At 47.1% G+C, this 15,645-nt stretch overlaps 1 protein-coding gene across 2 annotated transcripts in view; it reads left to right on the top strand.

Annotated features, from left to right (window-relative positions):
* Positions 1 to 4,595: 4,595 nt before the first annotated feature.
* LOC106561787 (unconventional myosin-Va) overlaps positions 4,596 to 15,645 on the top strand; it is a 39,689-nt gene continuing 28,639 nt past the window's right edge. For both annotated transcript variants that reach the window (XM_045688627.1, XM_045688628.1), the window contains exons 1-11: positions 4,596 to 4,795; positions 5,873 to 5,983; positions 7,864 to 8,035; positions 9,061 to 9,205; positions 9,399 to 9,555; positions 9,834 to 9,977; positions 10,312 to 10,393; positions 13,558 to 13,665; positions 13,976 to 14,082; positions 14,625 to 14,890; positions 15,488 to 15,569. In XM_045688627.1, coding sequence (XP_045544583.1) covers positions 4,769 to 4,795; positions 5,873 to 5,983; positions 7,864 to 8,035; positions 9,061 to 9,205; positions 9,399 to 9,555; positions 9,834 to 9,977; positions 10,312 to 10,393; positions 13,558 to 13,665; positions 13,976 to 14,082; positions 14,625 to 14,890; positions 15,488 to 15,569 — 1,401 coding nt within the window. In that variant the 5' untranslated portion in view covers positions 4,596 to 4,768. The remainder of the gene's footprint in view (positions 4,796 to 5,872; positions 5,984 to 7,863; positions 8,036 to 9,060; positions 9,206 to 9,398; positions 9,556 to 9,833; positions 9,978 to 10,311; positions 10,394 to 13,557; positions 13,666 to 13,975; positions 14,083 to 14,624; positions 14,891 to 15,487; positions 15,570 to 15,645) is intronic.

A 15,645-nucleotide genomic window follows, 5' to 3' on the forward strand; every position in this document is an offset into this window, starting at 1 on the left:
GTAATTTGACAAATCTGGACCATGTTTTTAATAACATCATTAAATAAATCTGGTTGTTTTTATGCTTACAGATTGAAGTGAATTTATTTTGGGTAACAGACATATACAACAAAATGTACAATGTGGATCCAGAGGATATCACTTGAAAGTATTAAACAGCTTGTTTCCAAAGTGGTCCTCGATGGTAAAAACAACGACACATATAATGATTAAAAATTACAAAATTACAAAATAACCATAAATACATTAATTTATATCGACAACTTAAAAAGTGGCACTATTTACTGCACTTCTCCCTAACCTTAAAAATCAACCATATTAATTTCACATGAAAACAATCTATTAATTGCGCATTCAAATAAATACACCGGACCAACAGTAGGGGGCACAAGTCTCTAACTAAGACAACCTTGTCCAAATTAAAACCTTTGCCTGCTTTTTTTTGTTTCTACTTTTTTCTTTGCTTAATGTCCAGGAGGAAGGCTATTCCATAGACAAATGCCTGTATATGAAAAAAAAGCGTGTTCCTCGCAGTACTGTTTACTCTTGGGATTTTACAAGACAAAACACTAGCTCTGCTATTGTGACTGTGTTGGTTATAGACCATATCAATGTGGTTTTTCATATAACCTGCTGTGCGATCATTTAAGATTGATTGACATGAGGCTGATTCCAATAGGGCTCTTGGTGATAGAGTATTAAACTTGGTTATTTTGAATAAATGGGTATACACTAATATTGGTTTTAAACGAAACCTTTACCGTCCATACCTAACCGTTGTAATACCTACTAATTTGTAGTATTGTAGGGGTGTAAAAGGTTAAATGATCAAGCCCAAAACCTTACCCTATCTTTCACTCTCCTATCTCGGATGCCTGCGTTCTCACCCAGGACCCCAACACAGCCTACTGCCAGCTGTACCAGTCTAGAGGGTACAAGGAGGCCCAGCATCTCCACAGCTTACTGCCAGCTGTACCAGTCTAGAGGGTACAAGGAGGCCCAGCATCTCCACAGCTTACTGCCAGCTGTACCAGTCTAGAGGGTACAAGGTGGCCCAGCATCACCACAGCTTACTGCCAGCTGTACCAGTCTAGAGGGTACAAGGAGGCCCAGCATCTCCACAGCTTACTGCCAGCTGTACCAGTCTAGAGGGTACAAGGAGGCCCAGCATCTCCACAGCTTACTGCCAGCTGTACCAGTCTAGAGGGTACAAGGTGGCCCAGCATCACCACAGCTTACTGCCAGCTGTACCAGTCTAGAGGGTACAAGAAGGAGGCCCAGCATCACCACAGCTTACTGCCAGCTGTACCAGTCTTGAGGGTACAAGGAGGCCCAGCATCACCACAGCTTACTGCCAGCTGTACCAGTCTAGAGGGTACAAGAAGGAGGCCCAGCATCACCACAGCTTACTGCCAGCTGTACCAGTCTAGAGGGTACAAGGCGGCCCAGCATCACCACAGCCTACTGCCAGCTGTACCAGTCTAGAGGGTACAAGGCGGCCCAGCATCACCACAGCTTACTGCCAGCTGTACCAGTCTAGAGGGTACAAGGTGGCCCAGCATCACCACAGCCTACTGCCAGCTGTACCAGTCTAGAGGGTACAAGGTGGCCCAGCATCACCACAGCTTACTGCCAGCTGTACCAGTCTAGAGGGTACAAGGTGGCCCAGCATCACCACAGCCTACTGCCAGCTGTACCAGTCTAGAGGGTACAAGGTGGCCCAGCATCGCCACAGCCCACTGCCAGCTGTACCAGTCTAGAGGGTACAAGAAGGAGTCCCAGCATCACCACAGCTTACTGCCAGCTGTACCAGTCTAGAGGGTACAAGAAGGAGGCCCAGCATCACCACAGCCTACTGCCAGCTGTACCAGTCTAGAGGGTACAAGAAGGCAGCCCAGCATCACCACAGCCTACTGCCAGCTGTGCCAGTCTAGAGGGTACAAGAAGGAGGCTCAGCACCACCACAGCCTACTGCCAGCTGTACCAGTCTAGAGGGTACAAGGTGGCCCAGCATCACCACAGCTTACTGCCAGCTGTACCAGTCTAGAGGGTACAATGTGGCCCAGCATCACCACAGCCTACTGCCAGCTGTACCAGTCTAGAGGGTACAAGGTGGCCCAGCATCACCACAGCCTACTGCCAGCTGTACCAGTCTAGAGGGTACAAGGTGGCCCAGCATCGCCACAGCCCACTGCCAGCTGTACCAGTCTAGAGGGTACAAGAAGGAGGCCCAGCATCACCACAGCTTACTGCCAGCTGTACCAGTCTAGAGGGTACAAGAAGGCAGCCCAGCATCACCACAGCCTACTGCCAGCTGTGCCAGTCTAGAGGGTACAAGAAGGCAGCCCAGCATCACCACAGCCTACTGCCAGCTGTGCCAGTCTAGAGGGTACAAGAAGGAGGCTCAGCACCACCACAGCCTACTGCCAGCTGTGCCAGTCTAGAGGGTACAAGAAGGAGGCTCAGCACCCCCACAGCCTACTGCCAGCTGTACCAGTCTAGAGGGTACAAGGCGGCTCAGGACCACCACAGCCTAATGCCAGCTGTACCAGTCTAGAGGGTACAAGAAGGAGGCTCAGCACCACACTGACAGTACCTCAAAGTTCGACTGCCTGCCCCAGGTCCTCTGCAAGAATCCCTTGTCCGGAGGTGCCTACTACTGGGAGGTGGAGCGGAAAAGGGAGCCTGCATAGGAGTCACCTAAAAGGACGTCAAGAGGACAGGCTATGGGGACAGCTGTCGCATCGACTACAACAGCAAACCTCTTCTGCTCCGATTCTAGCTACTCTGCCCGGCATAGTAAAGACCAGGTGGAGATCAACACACCCTATTTATTCCGGATAGGGGTCTTCTTGGACCTATCGGCAGGCACCCCCTCCTTCTACACCGTGAGGGTTACCATGTCTCTCATCTACCGCTTCAAGTTCTCTTCCGCTGAGCCCGTCTTATCCAGGTTTCTGGGTCTGGTATGAGTCAGCTGTCACCATTGCGCTTTCTCACCGAGGATTGGTGTTCCACAAATTCCCACAACATGATCAGGACAGAGAAACCAGACACCTGTGCTCATTGCTCACACTCCAAACAAAAGACAATGAAAAAAAGGTGATGTTTATGAAATAAACCAAAACTTATTTCTCACAAGCGTAGCAGGTTGTGAACTCTGCAAACAACATTTCCACTCCGAGAATGAGAAACGGTAAATTACTGTAATTAATACAAGCATTAAAAGAAATGAATGTAAACAAATGACGGGAGATTAACGATACATTTACTACTGGCGAGTGGCGACATATGTACTGGTGAATTTATCAAAATAAAAAACAAAAGGGCCGTTCTGGAGAGAGACTAGCCTATATCTTCACCACACAACCCTGCTCTGCTGAGCCGTTCTGGAGAGAGACTAGCCTATATCTTCACCACACAACCCTGCTCTGCTGAGCCGTTCTGGAGAGAGACTAGCCTATATCTTCACCACACAACCCTGCTCTGCTGAGCCGTTCTGGAGAGAGACTGGCCTATATCTTCACCACACAACCCTGCTCTGCTGAGCCGTTCTGGAGAGAGACTGGCCTATATCTTCACCACACAACCCTGCCCTCTGAGCCATTCTGGAGAGAGACTGGCCTATATCTTCACCACACAACCCTGCCCTCTGAGGCATTCTGGAGAGAGACTGGCCTATATCTTCACCACACAACCCTGCTCTGCTGAGCCATTCTGGAGAGAGACTGGCCTATATCTTCACCACACAACCCCTCTTCTTGTCTCAACATTTGTAATTATACTCCCGACTCATTATCTTCACAGTCTGGAGACTAGACCTATGTGTCCATGTGTTACTGACCCAGGCAGACCAGGCTGGCCATATCTACAAGTTGGACATTTGATTTGCTAAGATTTGAAATTTCCAACACGTTTATGTTTCTTATAAAAACAAGAAGTGATGCAGTCAGTCTCTCCTCAACTCTCAGCCAAGAGAGACTGGCATGCATAGTATTTATATCAGCCCGCTAACTACAATGAAGAGCAAAACGTGCCGCTCTGTTCTGGGCCAGCTGCAGCCTAACTAGGTCTTTCCTTGCATCACTGGACCACACGACTGGACAATAATCAAGATCAGACAAAACTAGAGCCTGCAGGACTTGCTTTGTGGAGTGTGGTGTCAAAAAAAAATCTGAGCATCTCTTTATTGCAGACAGACCTCTCCCCATTTTTACAACCATTGAATCTATATGTTTTCACCATGACAGTTTACAATCTAAGGCAACACCAAGTAATTTAGTCTCCTCAACTTGTTCAACAGCCACACCATTCATTACCAGATTCAGCTGAGGTCTAGAACTTAAGGAATGATTTGTACCAAATATAATGCTCTTAGTTTTAGAGATGTTCAGGACCAGTTTATTACTGGCCACCCATTCCAAAATAGACTGCAACTCCTTGTTAAGGGTTTCAGTTAATTCATTAACTGTGGTTGTATGTATGAATGTTATAATGTAATATGTAATAAGTCAAGCAGCCACAAGGAGGGACGCGTCACTCACCTTTCAAGGCAACAGCCACGGGACGCGCGGAACAGACATACCCATAATGCACAGAGACTGCACACTTGAAGAAGTATGGAGATTCCTGTCGGCACGTAGCCGCTATTTTCTCTCTCTCTCTCTCTCCGCTACCTTTTCCTTTATATTTGTATATTTATTCACTAGGTCGCAAATGAAGAGACAGAGGTCAAAGTGAAGAGTGGATATAAAGCATACTGACTGTCATGGCAGCATCTGAACTATACTCCAAGGTAGGTTAAAAATGATTAGTAGGTTGCTGGCAGGGGCATGTAAATCAGTAGGACTATAGGATAATTTACTGATAGAGATAACAGTCCCGCTGCGTTATCAACATTGACCTCAGTTTTGTTCTGACTTGAAGAACCAGTTAATTTGTGTGTCTTCATGTAACGTCAGGTCATTGCGATAGACTTTTTGCAACATGTCAACAATAACTGTCAACAAGACAGTGATGAAACAGCCGTGGAAAGTTGAAAGTTTACTCCGTGTTATATCGCCTCGATTTAGGAGAATGGAGTTGAGCTTTCCTCAACTACTTTGTGAGTTGCATCAAGATTATCAAGTTATTAGTAACATCAATGGTTTTGTTCGGGAGAAATGTCAATGATGATTATTGATGACTAAGTAAAGTATAAGTAAAGGTGTCATATCATCCATAGTGATATTAGATTGTATCTTCGAAGAGAATGGTCACAGATAAAAACATTTAAATGGCATTGATCATTTAGATTAAACTAGAATGCAGTTGTGAATCCAGAATAGATTCTGACTATTCTTGCTCACAGCTGCGCTCGGATCGGACAAACTTCCTGTATAAACTAAAACACTGCAAAACCGGCGCAAAATATGTCTGGGAAAATCTACCTCAATCCAGGAATGAGAAATCTGTTATACTCTGAATTATCCCATTATCTAAACTCTTACACCGAGAAGATTGAACGACTGCTAGTTTTAAAACTAGGTCGTGTAAGAGTTGGGATAATAGGACAATTAGGAGTAAAATGCATTTCTCATCCCTGGAATGAGGTACATTTTCAGAGCGATAATCTCGCGCCGGCTGTGCAGAAGTAAACAAGCATAGGGTTTGAATCTATTCTGGATAGCAGTAGTGCACCGTTTTCGTTATGTTGACATTTCCATGCATTAACCTGTGTCCCTCTACTCCCTCTGTATAATTAGACTAGATCATACTAAAGAATGTCAGTATGTTGCCTAGCCATATCTGTGACTCGTCGCTTTTTAGTCATGGATGTAGCTATATGTTGTTGACATGTCCATGCATTAACCAGTGTCCCTCTGTCCCTCAGTATACCCGGGTCTGGCTCCCAGATGCTGTGGAGGCATGGAAGCCAGCAGAGCTCACCAAGGACTACACTCCTGGAGACAGGGCTTTGTGTCTACAGCTGGAGGATGGCACAGTGAGAGAGGAGCTGGGTCTGGAGGGGGGGAGAGATGGGTCTGGAGGGGGGGAGAGATGGGTCTGGAGGGGGGGAGAGATGGGTCTCTGGGTCTGGAGGGGGGGAGATGGGTCTGGAGGGGGGAGAGATGGGTCTGGAGGGGTGGAGAGATGGGTCTGGAGGGGGGGGAGATGGGTCTGGAGGGGGGGAGAGATGGGTCTCTGGGTCTGGAGGGGGGGTAGAGATGGGTCTGGAGGGGGGGGAGAGATGAGTCTGGAGGGGGGAGAGATGGGTCTGGAGGGGGGAGAGATGGGTCTGGAGGGGGGAGAGATGAGTCTGGAGGGGAGAGATGAGTCTGGAGGGGGGAGAGATGAGTCTGGAGGGGGGGAGAGATGAGTCTGGAGGGGGGAAGAGATGGGTCTGGAGGGGGGAGAGATGGGTCTGGAGGGGGGAGAGATGAGTCTGGAGGGGGGAGAGATGGGTCTCTGGGTCTGGAGGGGTGGAGAGATGGGTCTGGAGGGGGGAGAGATGGGTCTGGAGGGGGGAGAGATGGGTCTCTGGGTCTGGAGGGGGGGTAGAGATGGGTCTGGAGGGGGGAGAGATGAGTCTGGAGGGGGGGAGAGATGGGTCTGGAGGGGGGGAGAGATGGGTCTGGAGGGGGGGAGAGATGAGTCTGGAGGGGGGGAGAGATGGGTCTGGAGGGGGGGAGAGATGGGTCTGGAGGGGGGGAGAGATGGGTCTCTGGGTCTGGAGGGGGGGAGAGATGGGTCTCTGGGTCTGGAGGGGGGGAGAGATGGGTCTGGAGGGGGGGAGAGATGGGTCTCGTTAGAATAGGAAGAAGGACAATTTGGATAAAGACGGGGGCAGTGTTTTAACTATGGCTGTTACATTCTGAGGACTTGCCCACCACAGTATCATCCATACTGTAAATAATTGTTGTCCTGTTTTATTTATGTACCTGGTTGATACGTTTACTTCAGCCTAGAAATATGTTGCTAAAGTTAGTTACCACCTTGGATGAGTAACTATAGCTACAGTTTTAGACACACATGTTCATAAGTAGCCTAAACATTCTATATATATATTTTTTTAGATCAAACTAGATACAGGGACTGAAACGTAAAGAGGCCACAATACCTACGGTGCTTTTACTCCAAACGTTTTGCTGTTGCACAGCAGCTGATGGTTCAAGTTGAGGCATGTAATCCATGTACTTCAGGTATGGAAATAAGCCCAAGATGTTATCCGAGTGGTTGAGCAGAAGAGAATCACCATTTTAACACACTATTCAATGGACGTATGAAGGAAAGACTAATTGCATCTATAAGGAGTTCAGTAATTTAATGCTGAAAATATATCACTTTTTTTGGGGCGACCTGATGAAATTCACATAGAAATGTGGATTATAGATCGGGCATTCCCATTGAAAGCAAGTCTAAGAAGGTAGATCTGTTTCTATGTGCACTATTTGTATGTTTCTCGTTAAGTTCGTTTTTTTTTGTGTCTTTTACGTTTGGTTTTATACACCAGCTTCAAACAGCTGAAAATACAATATTTTTTGGTGATGGAAAATATATTTCACAGCGGTTTAGATGGTACAATGATTCTCTACATTAGACTTGCTTGTTTTGTCACATGAATTGAAATTAGGCGAACTATTAGACTTTTAGCAACCAGGAAATGGTGGAGCAGTTTCTGCATAGTGCACCTTTAATTAATTACAAGGCCTACTGTATACAATACCAACGTTGAATAAACAACCCATATCAGAAACATTGCCCAATCCAACATAAGCCTGCACTAATTTCCAGTGCTTGTCCAGTGAATATATATATGTATATGTGTGTGTGTGTTATTTTTTTGAGGTTTTGCATTCGTCTGACTGCTGTGTTTTCTTCCAGAACGTGGAACACAAGATGGACCCCCAGACCAACAGTTTACTCCCGCTAAGGAACCCTGATATCCTGGTGGGGGAGAATGACCTGACGGCTCTCAGCTACCTCCACGAACCAGCAGTTCTACACAATCTCAAAGTGCGCTTCGTGGAGTCCAAGATCATCTACACGTACTGCGGTAAAGAGACACTCACACTCACAAGATCATCTACACGTACTGCGGTAAAGAGACACTCACACTCACAAGATCATCTACACGTACTGCGGTAAAGAGACACTCACACTCACAAGATCATCTACACGTACTGCGGTAAAGAGACACTCACACTCACAAGATCATCTACACGTACTGCGGTAAAGACACACTCACACTCACAAGATCATCTACACGTACTGCGGTAAAGAGACACTCACACTCACAAGATCATCTACACGTACTGCGGTAAAGAGACACTCACACTCACAAGATCATCTACACGTACTGCGGTAAAGAGACACTCACACTCACAAGATCATCTACACGTACTGCGGTAAAGACACACTCACACTCACAAGATCATCTACACGTACTGCGGTAAAGAGACACTCACACTCACAAGATCATCTACACGTACTGCGGTAAAGAGACACTCACACTCACAAGTCCATTTACACGTACTGCGGTAAAGACACACTCCCAAGTCCATTTACACGTACTGCGGTAAAGAGACACTCACACTCCCAAGTCCATTTACACGTGTTGAGGGTAAATACTAAAGCCTTTAACTCTGTTCTGGTGACTCACTGTAGACTTTGGAGTCCTGTTCACTGGACTGTCAGTTCCGTTTCAGGTAATATAGATAGTGTCGATCATATATTCACAAGTCTGTGTCCTGACATTCTGACCTACCGTTCAGAATGTTCTACCTAAAATATACATGTTTTAACCACCGTAAACATGCTTGTTTTAACTGCTGTAAATATGGAGCTGCAGAGTTTATCGGGATATTTCACGTGGAAATTAGATCATTGTTGTCATATTGTTCTGGATTTATATCTGTATCTGGCAAAACTGCTACCAGACCTAGGTCGAATATATGGGCTATTTGAATTGTTTGAAATTCGTGTGTGTGTGTGTGTGTGTGTGTGTGTGTGTGTGTGTGTGTGTGTGCGTGCGTGCTTTGATTTATCATGTCACTGATTTGTTGATGTGAATTCATTCAGGCATCGTGTTGGTTGCTATCAACCCCTATGAGAGTGTTCCCATCTATGACCATGACATCATCAACGCCTACAGTGGACAGAACATGGGAGATATGGACCCTCACATCTTCGCTGTGGCAGAGGAGGCTTACAAACAGATGGCCAGGTCTGTCAATCACTCAGCTGAATGTCTTGGCCGTGCTTCCTTCCTCTCTTGACATGATTGGACAGGTCACGTTAAGGGCGTCGCCACCTGGCTTTCAGCTGTCCAGTCATGCCACATCAGTGATTACTTCAAGGAAGGCTTGGGGGGGGGAAAAGGATGCATTTTTTTTTTAAATAACTTGTTGTTCTTCTAGAGATCAGAGGAACCAGTCCATCATAGTGAGTGGGGAGTCTGGAGCTGGTAAAACAGTCTCTGCTAAGTATGCCATGAGGTACTTTGCTACAGTCAGCGGGTCCTCCAGCGAGGCTAATGTGGAAGACAGAGTGCTGGCCTCCAGCCCTATCATGGAGGTAAGAGACCACAGGTCTTCTTTCAATTCAGTAAACTTTATTGATCCTAGAAGGGAAATCATTGTTGGAAGTTAAAGGTAAAATGTTGTAAGGGTTTTCAGATAGAGCTGACTACACGCCAGTGGTATGTTTGTTTCTACAGGATATACAGTATATCTATCGGAAAGTTCCACAACGTTTTGCTCTGCTGAACATGACCCAGATCTACTTGTCTGTAGCCAAATACCCAAATGATAACGGGAGCGCGTTCATTCAGTTTTTTTTTTTTCTTCCTCTAGGCCATCGGGAATGCAAAGACGACTAGAAACGACAACAGCAGTCGCTTTGGGAAGTACATCGAGATCGGATTCGACAAAAACTATCACATCATCGGGGCCAACATGAGGACGTACTTGTTGGAGAAATCTAGAGTGGCGTTTCAGGTGAGGTCCAATACATGGACTGTATTTGGTATGGCTGGAGTTCAGGGTGTGTTCTTTAGGGTAAACCAACCGTAGCAAACTGTTTCATGCCTACTCAACATGACCTCGTTTGTAAGTTTCTCATCTGTAAAAGGAATTCTTCACTGTATGTTGACTGGGGAAGCATTGGTTTTGCTACAGCTGAGATGTCCTCGTTCCTCTTCTTCCTAATGAATTATGGGGCTTTTACGATTTTCTAACAAACACATTCCTGAAGAGAAAGAGGTACTGTGCTACTGCCAGTCGGTCTTATTTTTAAAACTCGATTTGATTATACACTTTGTTGTCTTTGCAGGCTACCGAAGAGAGGAACTACCATATCTTCTACCAACTGTGTGCCTCCTCACACCTTCCTGAGTTCAAAACTCTCCAGTTAGGTATGATTCCACACTAAACAAAAATATAATGCAACACATGTTGGTCCAATGTTTCATGAGCTGAAATAAAAGATCCCAGAAATGTTTCCATACGCACAAAAAATCGTATTCCTCTCAAATTTTCTGCACAAATTTGTTTACACCCCTGTTAGTGAGCATTTCTCCTTTGCCAAGATAATCCATCCACTTGACAGGTGTGACATATCAAGAAGCTGGTTAAACCGCATGATCATTACACAGGTGCACCTTGTGCTGGGGGACAAATCTAAGGCCACTCTAAAACGTGCAGTTTTGTCACACAACACAATACCACAGATCTCTCAAGTTGAGAGCTCATGCATTTGGCATGCTGACTACAGGAATGTCCACCAGAGCTGTTTCCAGAGAATTTCATGTTAATTTCTCTATCATAAGCCGCCTCCATCGTTGTTTTAGAGAATTTGGCTGTACGTCCCACTGGCCTCCCAACCACAGACTACATGTATGGAGTCATGTGGGCGAGCGGTTTGCTGATGTCAGCGTTGTGAACAGAGTGCCCCATGGTGGGGTTATGGTATGGGCAGGCAGGCATAAACTACGCACAATGAACACAATTGCATTTTATCAATGGCAATATGAATGCACGGAGATACCGTGATGAGCTCTTGAGGCCCATTGTCGTGCCATTCATCCGCTGCCATTACCTAAAGGAGAGGGTATCTCTCCAGGAACAGGGTTGGAGTGAAAACCTACAGGAGGGTATCTCTCCAGGAACAGGGTTGGAGTTAAAACCTACAGGAGGGTATCTCTCCAGGAACAGGGTTGGAGTTAAAACCTACAGGAGGGTATTTCTCCAGGAACAGGGTTGGAGTGTAAACCTACAGGAGGGTATTTCTCCAGGAACAGGGTTGGGCAGCCAAGTTATACATAAATATAGAAGAGTATTCCTCTGAGTAAACAAACGGTTTTTTTTTTGTTGTTTGTTTTTTGCTCTATAATCCTACCACCCATGCTTCCATCCAGAGAGTGGAATGCTGCTGTCACGGCAACAGAAAACCATGCTTCCATCCAGAGAGTGGAATGCTGCTGTCACGGCAACAGAAAACCATGCTTCCATCCAGAGAGTGGAATGCTGCTGTCACGGCAACAGAAAACCACGCTTCCATCCAGAGCGTGGAATGCTGCTGTCACGGCAACAGAAAACCATGCTTCCATCCAGAGAGTGGAATGCTGCTGTCACGGCAACAGAAAACCACGCTTCCATCCAGAGCGTGGAATGCTGCTGTCACGGCAACAGAAAACCATGCTTCCATCCAGAGAGTGGAATGCTGCTGTCACGGCAACAGAAAACCACGCTTCCATCCAGAGCGTGGAATGCTGCTGTCACGGCAACAGAAAACCATGCTTCCATCCAGAGAGTGGAATGCTGCTGTCACGGCAACAGAAAACCACGCTTCCATCCAGAGAGTGGAATGCTGCTGTCACGGCAACAGAAAACCATGCTTCCATCCAGAGAGTGGAATGCTGCTGTCACGGCAACAGAAAACCACGCTTCCATCCAGAGAGTGGAATGCTGCTGTCACGGCAACAGAAAACCATGCTTCCATCCAGAGCGTGGAATGCTGCTGTCACGGCAACAGAAAACCACGCTTCCATCCAGAGCGTGGAATGCTGCTGTCACGGCAACAGAAAACCACGCTTCCATCCAGAGCGTGGAATGCTGCTCTCACGGCAACAGAAAATCACGCTTCCATCCAGAGCGTGGAATGCTGCTGTCACGGCAACAGAAAACCATGCTTCCATCCAGAGCGTGGAATGCTGCTGTCACGGCAACAGAAAACCACGCTTCCATCCAGAGCGTGGAATGCTGCTGTCACGGCAACAAAAAACCATGCTTCCATCCAGAGAGTGGAATGCTGCTGTCACGGCAACAGAAAACCACGCTTCCATCCAGAGCGTGGAATGCTGCTGTCACGGCAACAGAAAACCACGCTTCCATCCAGAGAGTGGAATGCTGCTGTCACGGCAACAGAAAACCACGCTTCCATCCAGAGCGTGGAATGCTGCTGTCACGGCAACAGAAAACCATGCTTCCATCCAGAGAGTGGAATGCTGCTGTCACGGCAACAGAAAACCATGCTTCCATCCAGAGAGTGGAATGCTGCTGTCAGGGCAACAGAAAACCATGCTTCCATCCAGAGAGTGGAATGCTGCTGTCACGGCAACAGAAAACCATGCTTCCATCCAGAGAGTGGAATGCTGCTGTCACGGCAACAGAAAATCATGCTTCCATCCAGAGCGTGGAATGCTGCTGTCACGGCAACAGAAAACCATGCTTCCATCCAGAGCGTGGAATGCTGCTGTCACGGCAACAGAAAACCATGCTTCCATCCAGAGAGTGGAATGCTGCTGTCACGGCAACAGAAAACCATGCTTCCATCCAGAGAGTGGAATGCTGCTGTCACGGCAACAGAAAACCATGCTTCCATCCAGAGAGTGGAATGCTGCTGTCACGGCAACAGAAAATCATGCTTCCATCCAGAGCGTGGAATGCTGCTGTCACGGCAACAGAAAACCATGCTTCCATCCAGAGCGTGGAATGCTGCTGTCACGGCAACAGAAAACCACGCTTCCATCCAGAGCGTGGAATGCTGCTGTCACGGCAACAAAAAACCATGCTTCCATCCAGAGAGTGGAATGCTGCTGTCACGGCAACAGAAAACCACGCTTCCATCCAGAGCGTGGAATGCTGCTGTCACGGCAACAGAAAACCATGCTTCCATCCAGAGAGTGGAATGCTGCTGTCACGGCAACAGAAAACCACGCTTCCATCCAGAGCGTGGAATGCTGCTGTCACGGCAACAGAAAACCATGCTTCCATCCAGAGAGTGGAATGCTGCTGTCACGGCAACAGAAAACCACGCTTCCATCCAGAGCGTGGAATGCTGCTGTCACGGCAACAGAAAACCAAACCATTGTGTGCAGCTATTCCCTTTATATTGTATGAAAGGAACATGTTTCCACACACAGTGGTTTGGTGGAATATCCTTAATGAAATGCATCCAAAACATCATGCTAACTCATTGCAGCCTCCAGAAACATGTTTGAATGATTGATTCATAGGAAAGCTATGGCAGATAGATTGACGTGAGGCCATTGTTGTTGTGTATGGTTCCTGTCTGCAGGCAACGCTGATGATTTCCACTGTACCAAGCAGGGAGATAGCCCTGTCATAGAGGGAGTAGACGATGCCAAAGAGATGTGCAGCACCAGGAAGGCTTTCTCATTGTTGGGTGAGTTAGTATAATAGCGAAATTACCCACAAGCAAATACTGTACCAGCAACTGTGGTTGTACAGAAATAAAATGATCATGAATCTTATTTGTTCACTGTAGTTTATTCAGCAATGACATTTATCTAGCTATGTATTACTCTATATTCAAGTCTAATTCTGCACACGTTGGCCTGTAAATGTTTGTTTGCCGTACAGAAACTTGTGGTCTGCATCTGAAGACAGCCAAGCAGGGTTGAGCCTGGTGGAGGGCGACACTAAACCTGTTTTTTAGTCACTACAGACTAAACGCTTCTCTTTTTTTTTTTCAGGAATCAATGAAACGTACCAAATGGGACTTTTCCAAATCCTGGCCGCTCTGCTTCACCTTGGCAACGTGGAGGTGGAAGAGAGCTCGGCAGACAGCAGTACCATCCTGGTGAGTTCAGAACAGACTCTGACTGTGTCCCAAAATGGCACCCTTTCCCCAATATAAATCATGACATTTTCTAGCCCTATGGGTCCTGTGTAGGCATTAGAATAGGGAGCTCTTTAAAGAAGCTATTATAACATGTTTGACTATTCTCACAGGACTTGTCCTGCACATTTCCCTTGAGAGTTATGCCGTACAAGGCATCACAGAGTGTAGCCTAAGGGGCTTTTGAAAGTACAACAATGCTGCCAATTCTATGTTGGTTTTGCATGGAATGCTGACCCTTTTATGTTAGGGCCAGTTTCCCGGACACTGATTTAAGCCTAGTCCTGAACTAAAAAACACACTCAATGGAAAATCCTATTCATTTTTTTTTTTTTGGTCCACTGAATCTCCATTGAAAGTGCTACTTAGTCCAGGACTAAGTTTAATCTGTGTCCAGGAAACCAGCCCTTTGTCCCAAACAGATGTTGTGATTGTGGTGTTATAGTATCATTATGTTAAATTATATTATCATTATGTTATTATATATTATTGTGTCCTTGCAGCCCGACAATAGTCACCTGACGGTGTTCTGTGAGCTGATGGGCGTGGCCTACCAGGACATGTCCCATTGGCTGTGCCACAGGAAATTGAAGACTGCCACGGAGACCTACGTTAAGCCCCTCTCCAAAGTGCATGCGGTCAGCGCACGGGACGCGCTTGCTAAACACATCTACGCTAAACTCTTCAGCTGGATCGTAGACCACATCAATGAGGCTCTGCGCTCTGCTGTCAAACAGCACTCCTTCATTGGGGTTCTCGACATCTATGGGTGGGTGTGTGGTGGTGGTGCTGGGGGTGGTGGTGGTGCTGGGGGTGGTGGTGGTGCTGGGGGGGTGGTGGTGGTGCTGGGGGTGGTGGTGGTGGTGGTGCTGGGGTGGTGGTGGTGGTGGTGGTGGTGGTGGTGCTGGGGGGTGGTGGTGGTGGTGCTGGGGGTGGTGGTGTGGTGGTGGGGGGTGGTGGTGGTGCTGGGGGTGTGTGGGGGGTGGTGGTGCTGGTTGTGGGGGTGGTGGTGCTGGTGGGGGTGCTAGTGGTGCTGGTGGGGGTGGTGCTGGTGGTGCTGGTGGGGGTGGGGGTGGTGGTGGTGTGCTGGTGGTGGGGGTGGGGGTGGTGGTGGTGTGCTGGTGGTGGTGGTGCTGGTGGGGGCCAGTGATGTTTTCTGGTGTTTACATTGTGAATGTACACTGAGTGTACAAAACATTAAGAACACCTTAAATAATATTGAGTTGCACCCCACCCATTTTCCCTCAGAACAGCCTCACGTCTGTCATGGAAAGAGCAGGTGTTCTTAATGTTTTTGTCCGCTCAGTGTATAAATGGTCTCTTGACCTTTAGTCATGTTTCATTTCCTGTTTCCCCCCCCCTCCAGGTTTGAAACGTTTCACATCAACAGCTTTGAGCAGTTCTGTATTAACTATGCCAACGAGAAGCTTCAACAGCAGTTTAACATGGTAGGTCTCTCTCTCTCTCTCTCTCTCTCTCTCTCTCTCTCACTCACTCACTCACTCACTCACTCACTCACTCACT

The sequence above is a fragment of the Salmo salar genome, chromosome ssa10, assembly GCF_905237065.1.
Source record: "Salmo salar chromosome ssa10, Ssal_v3.1, whole genome shotgun sequence".
Classification (NCBI taxonomy): Eukaryota; Metazoa; Chordata; class Actinopteri; order Salmoniformes; family Salmonidae; genus Salmo; species Salmo salar.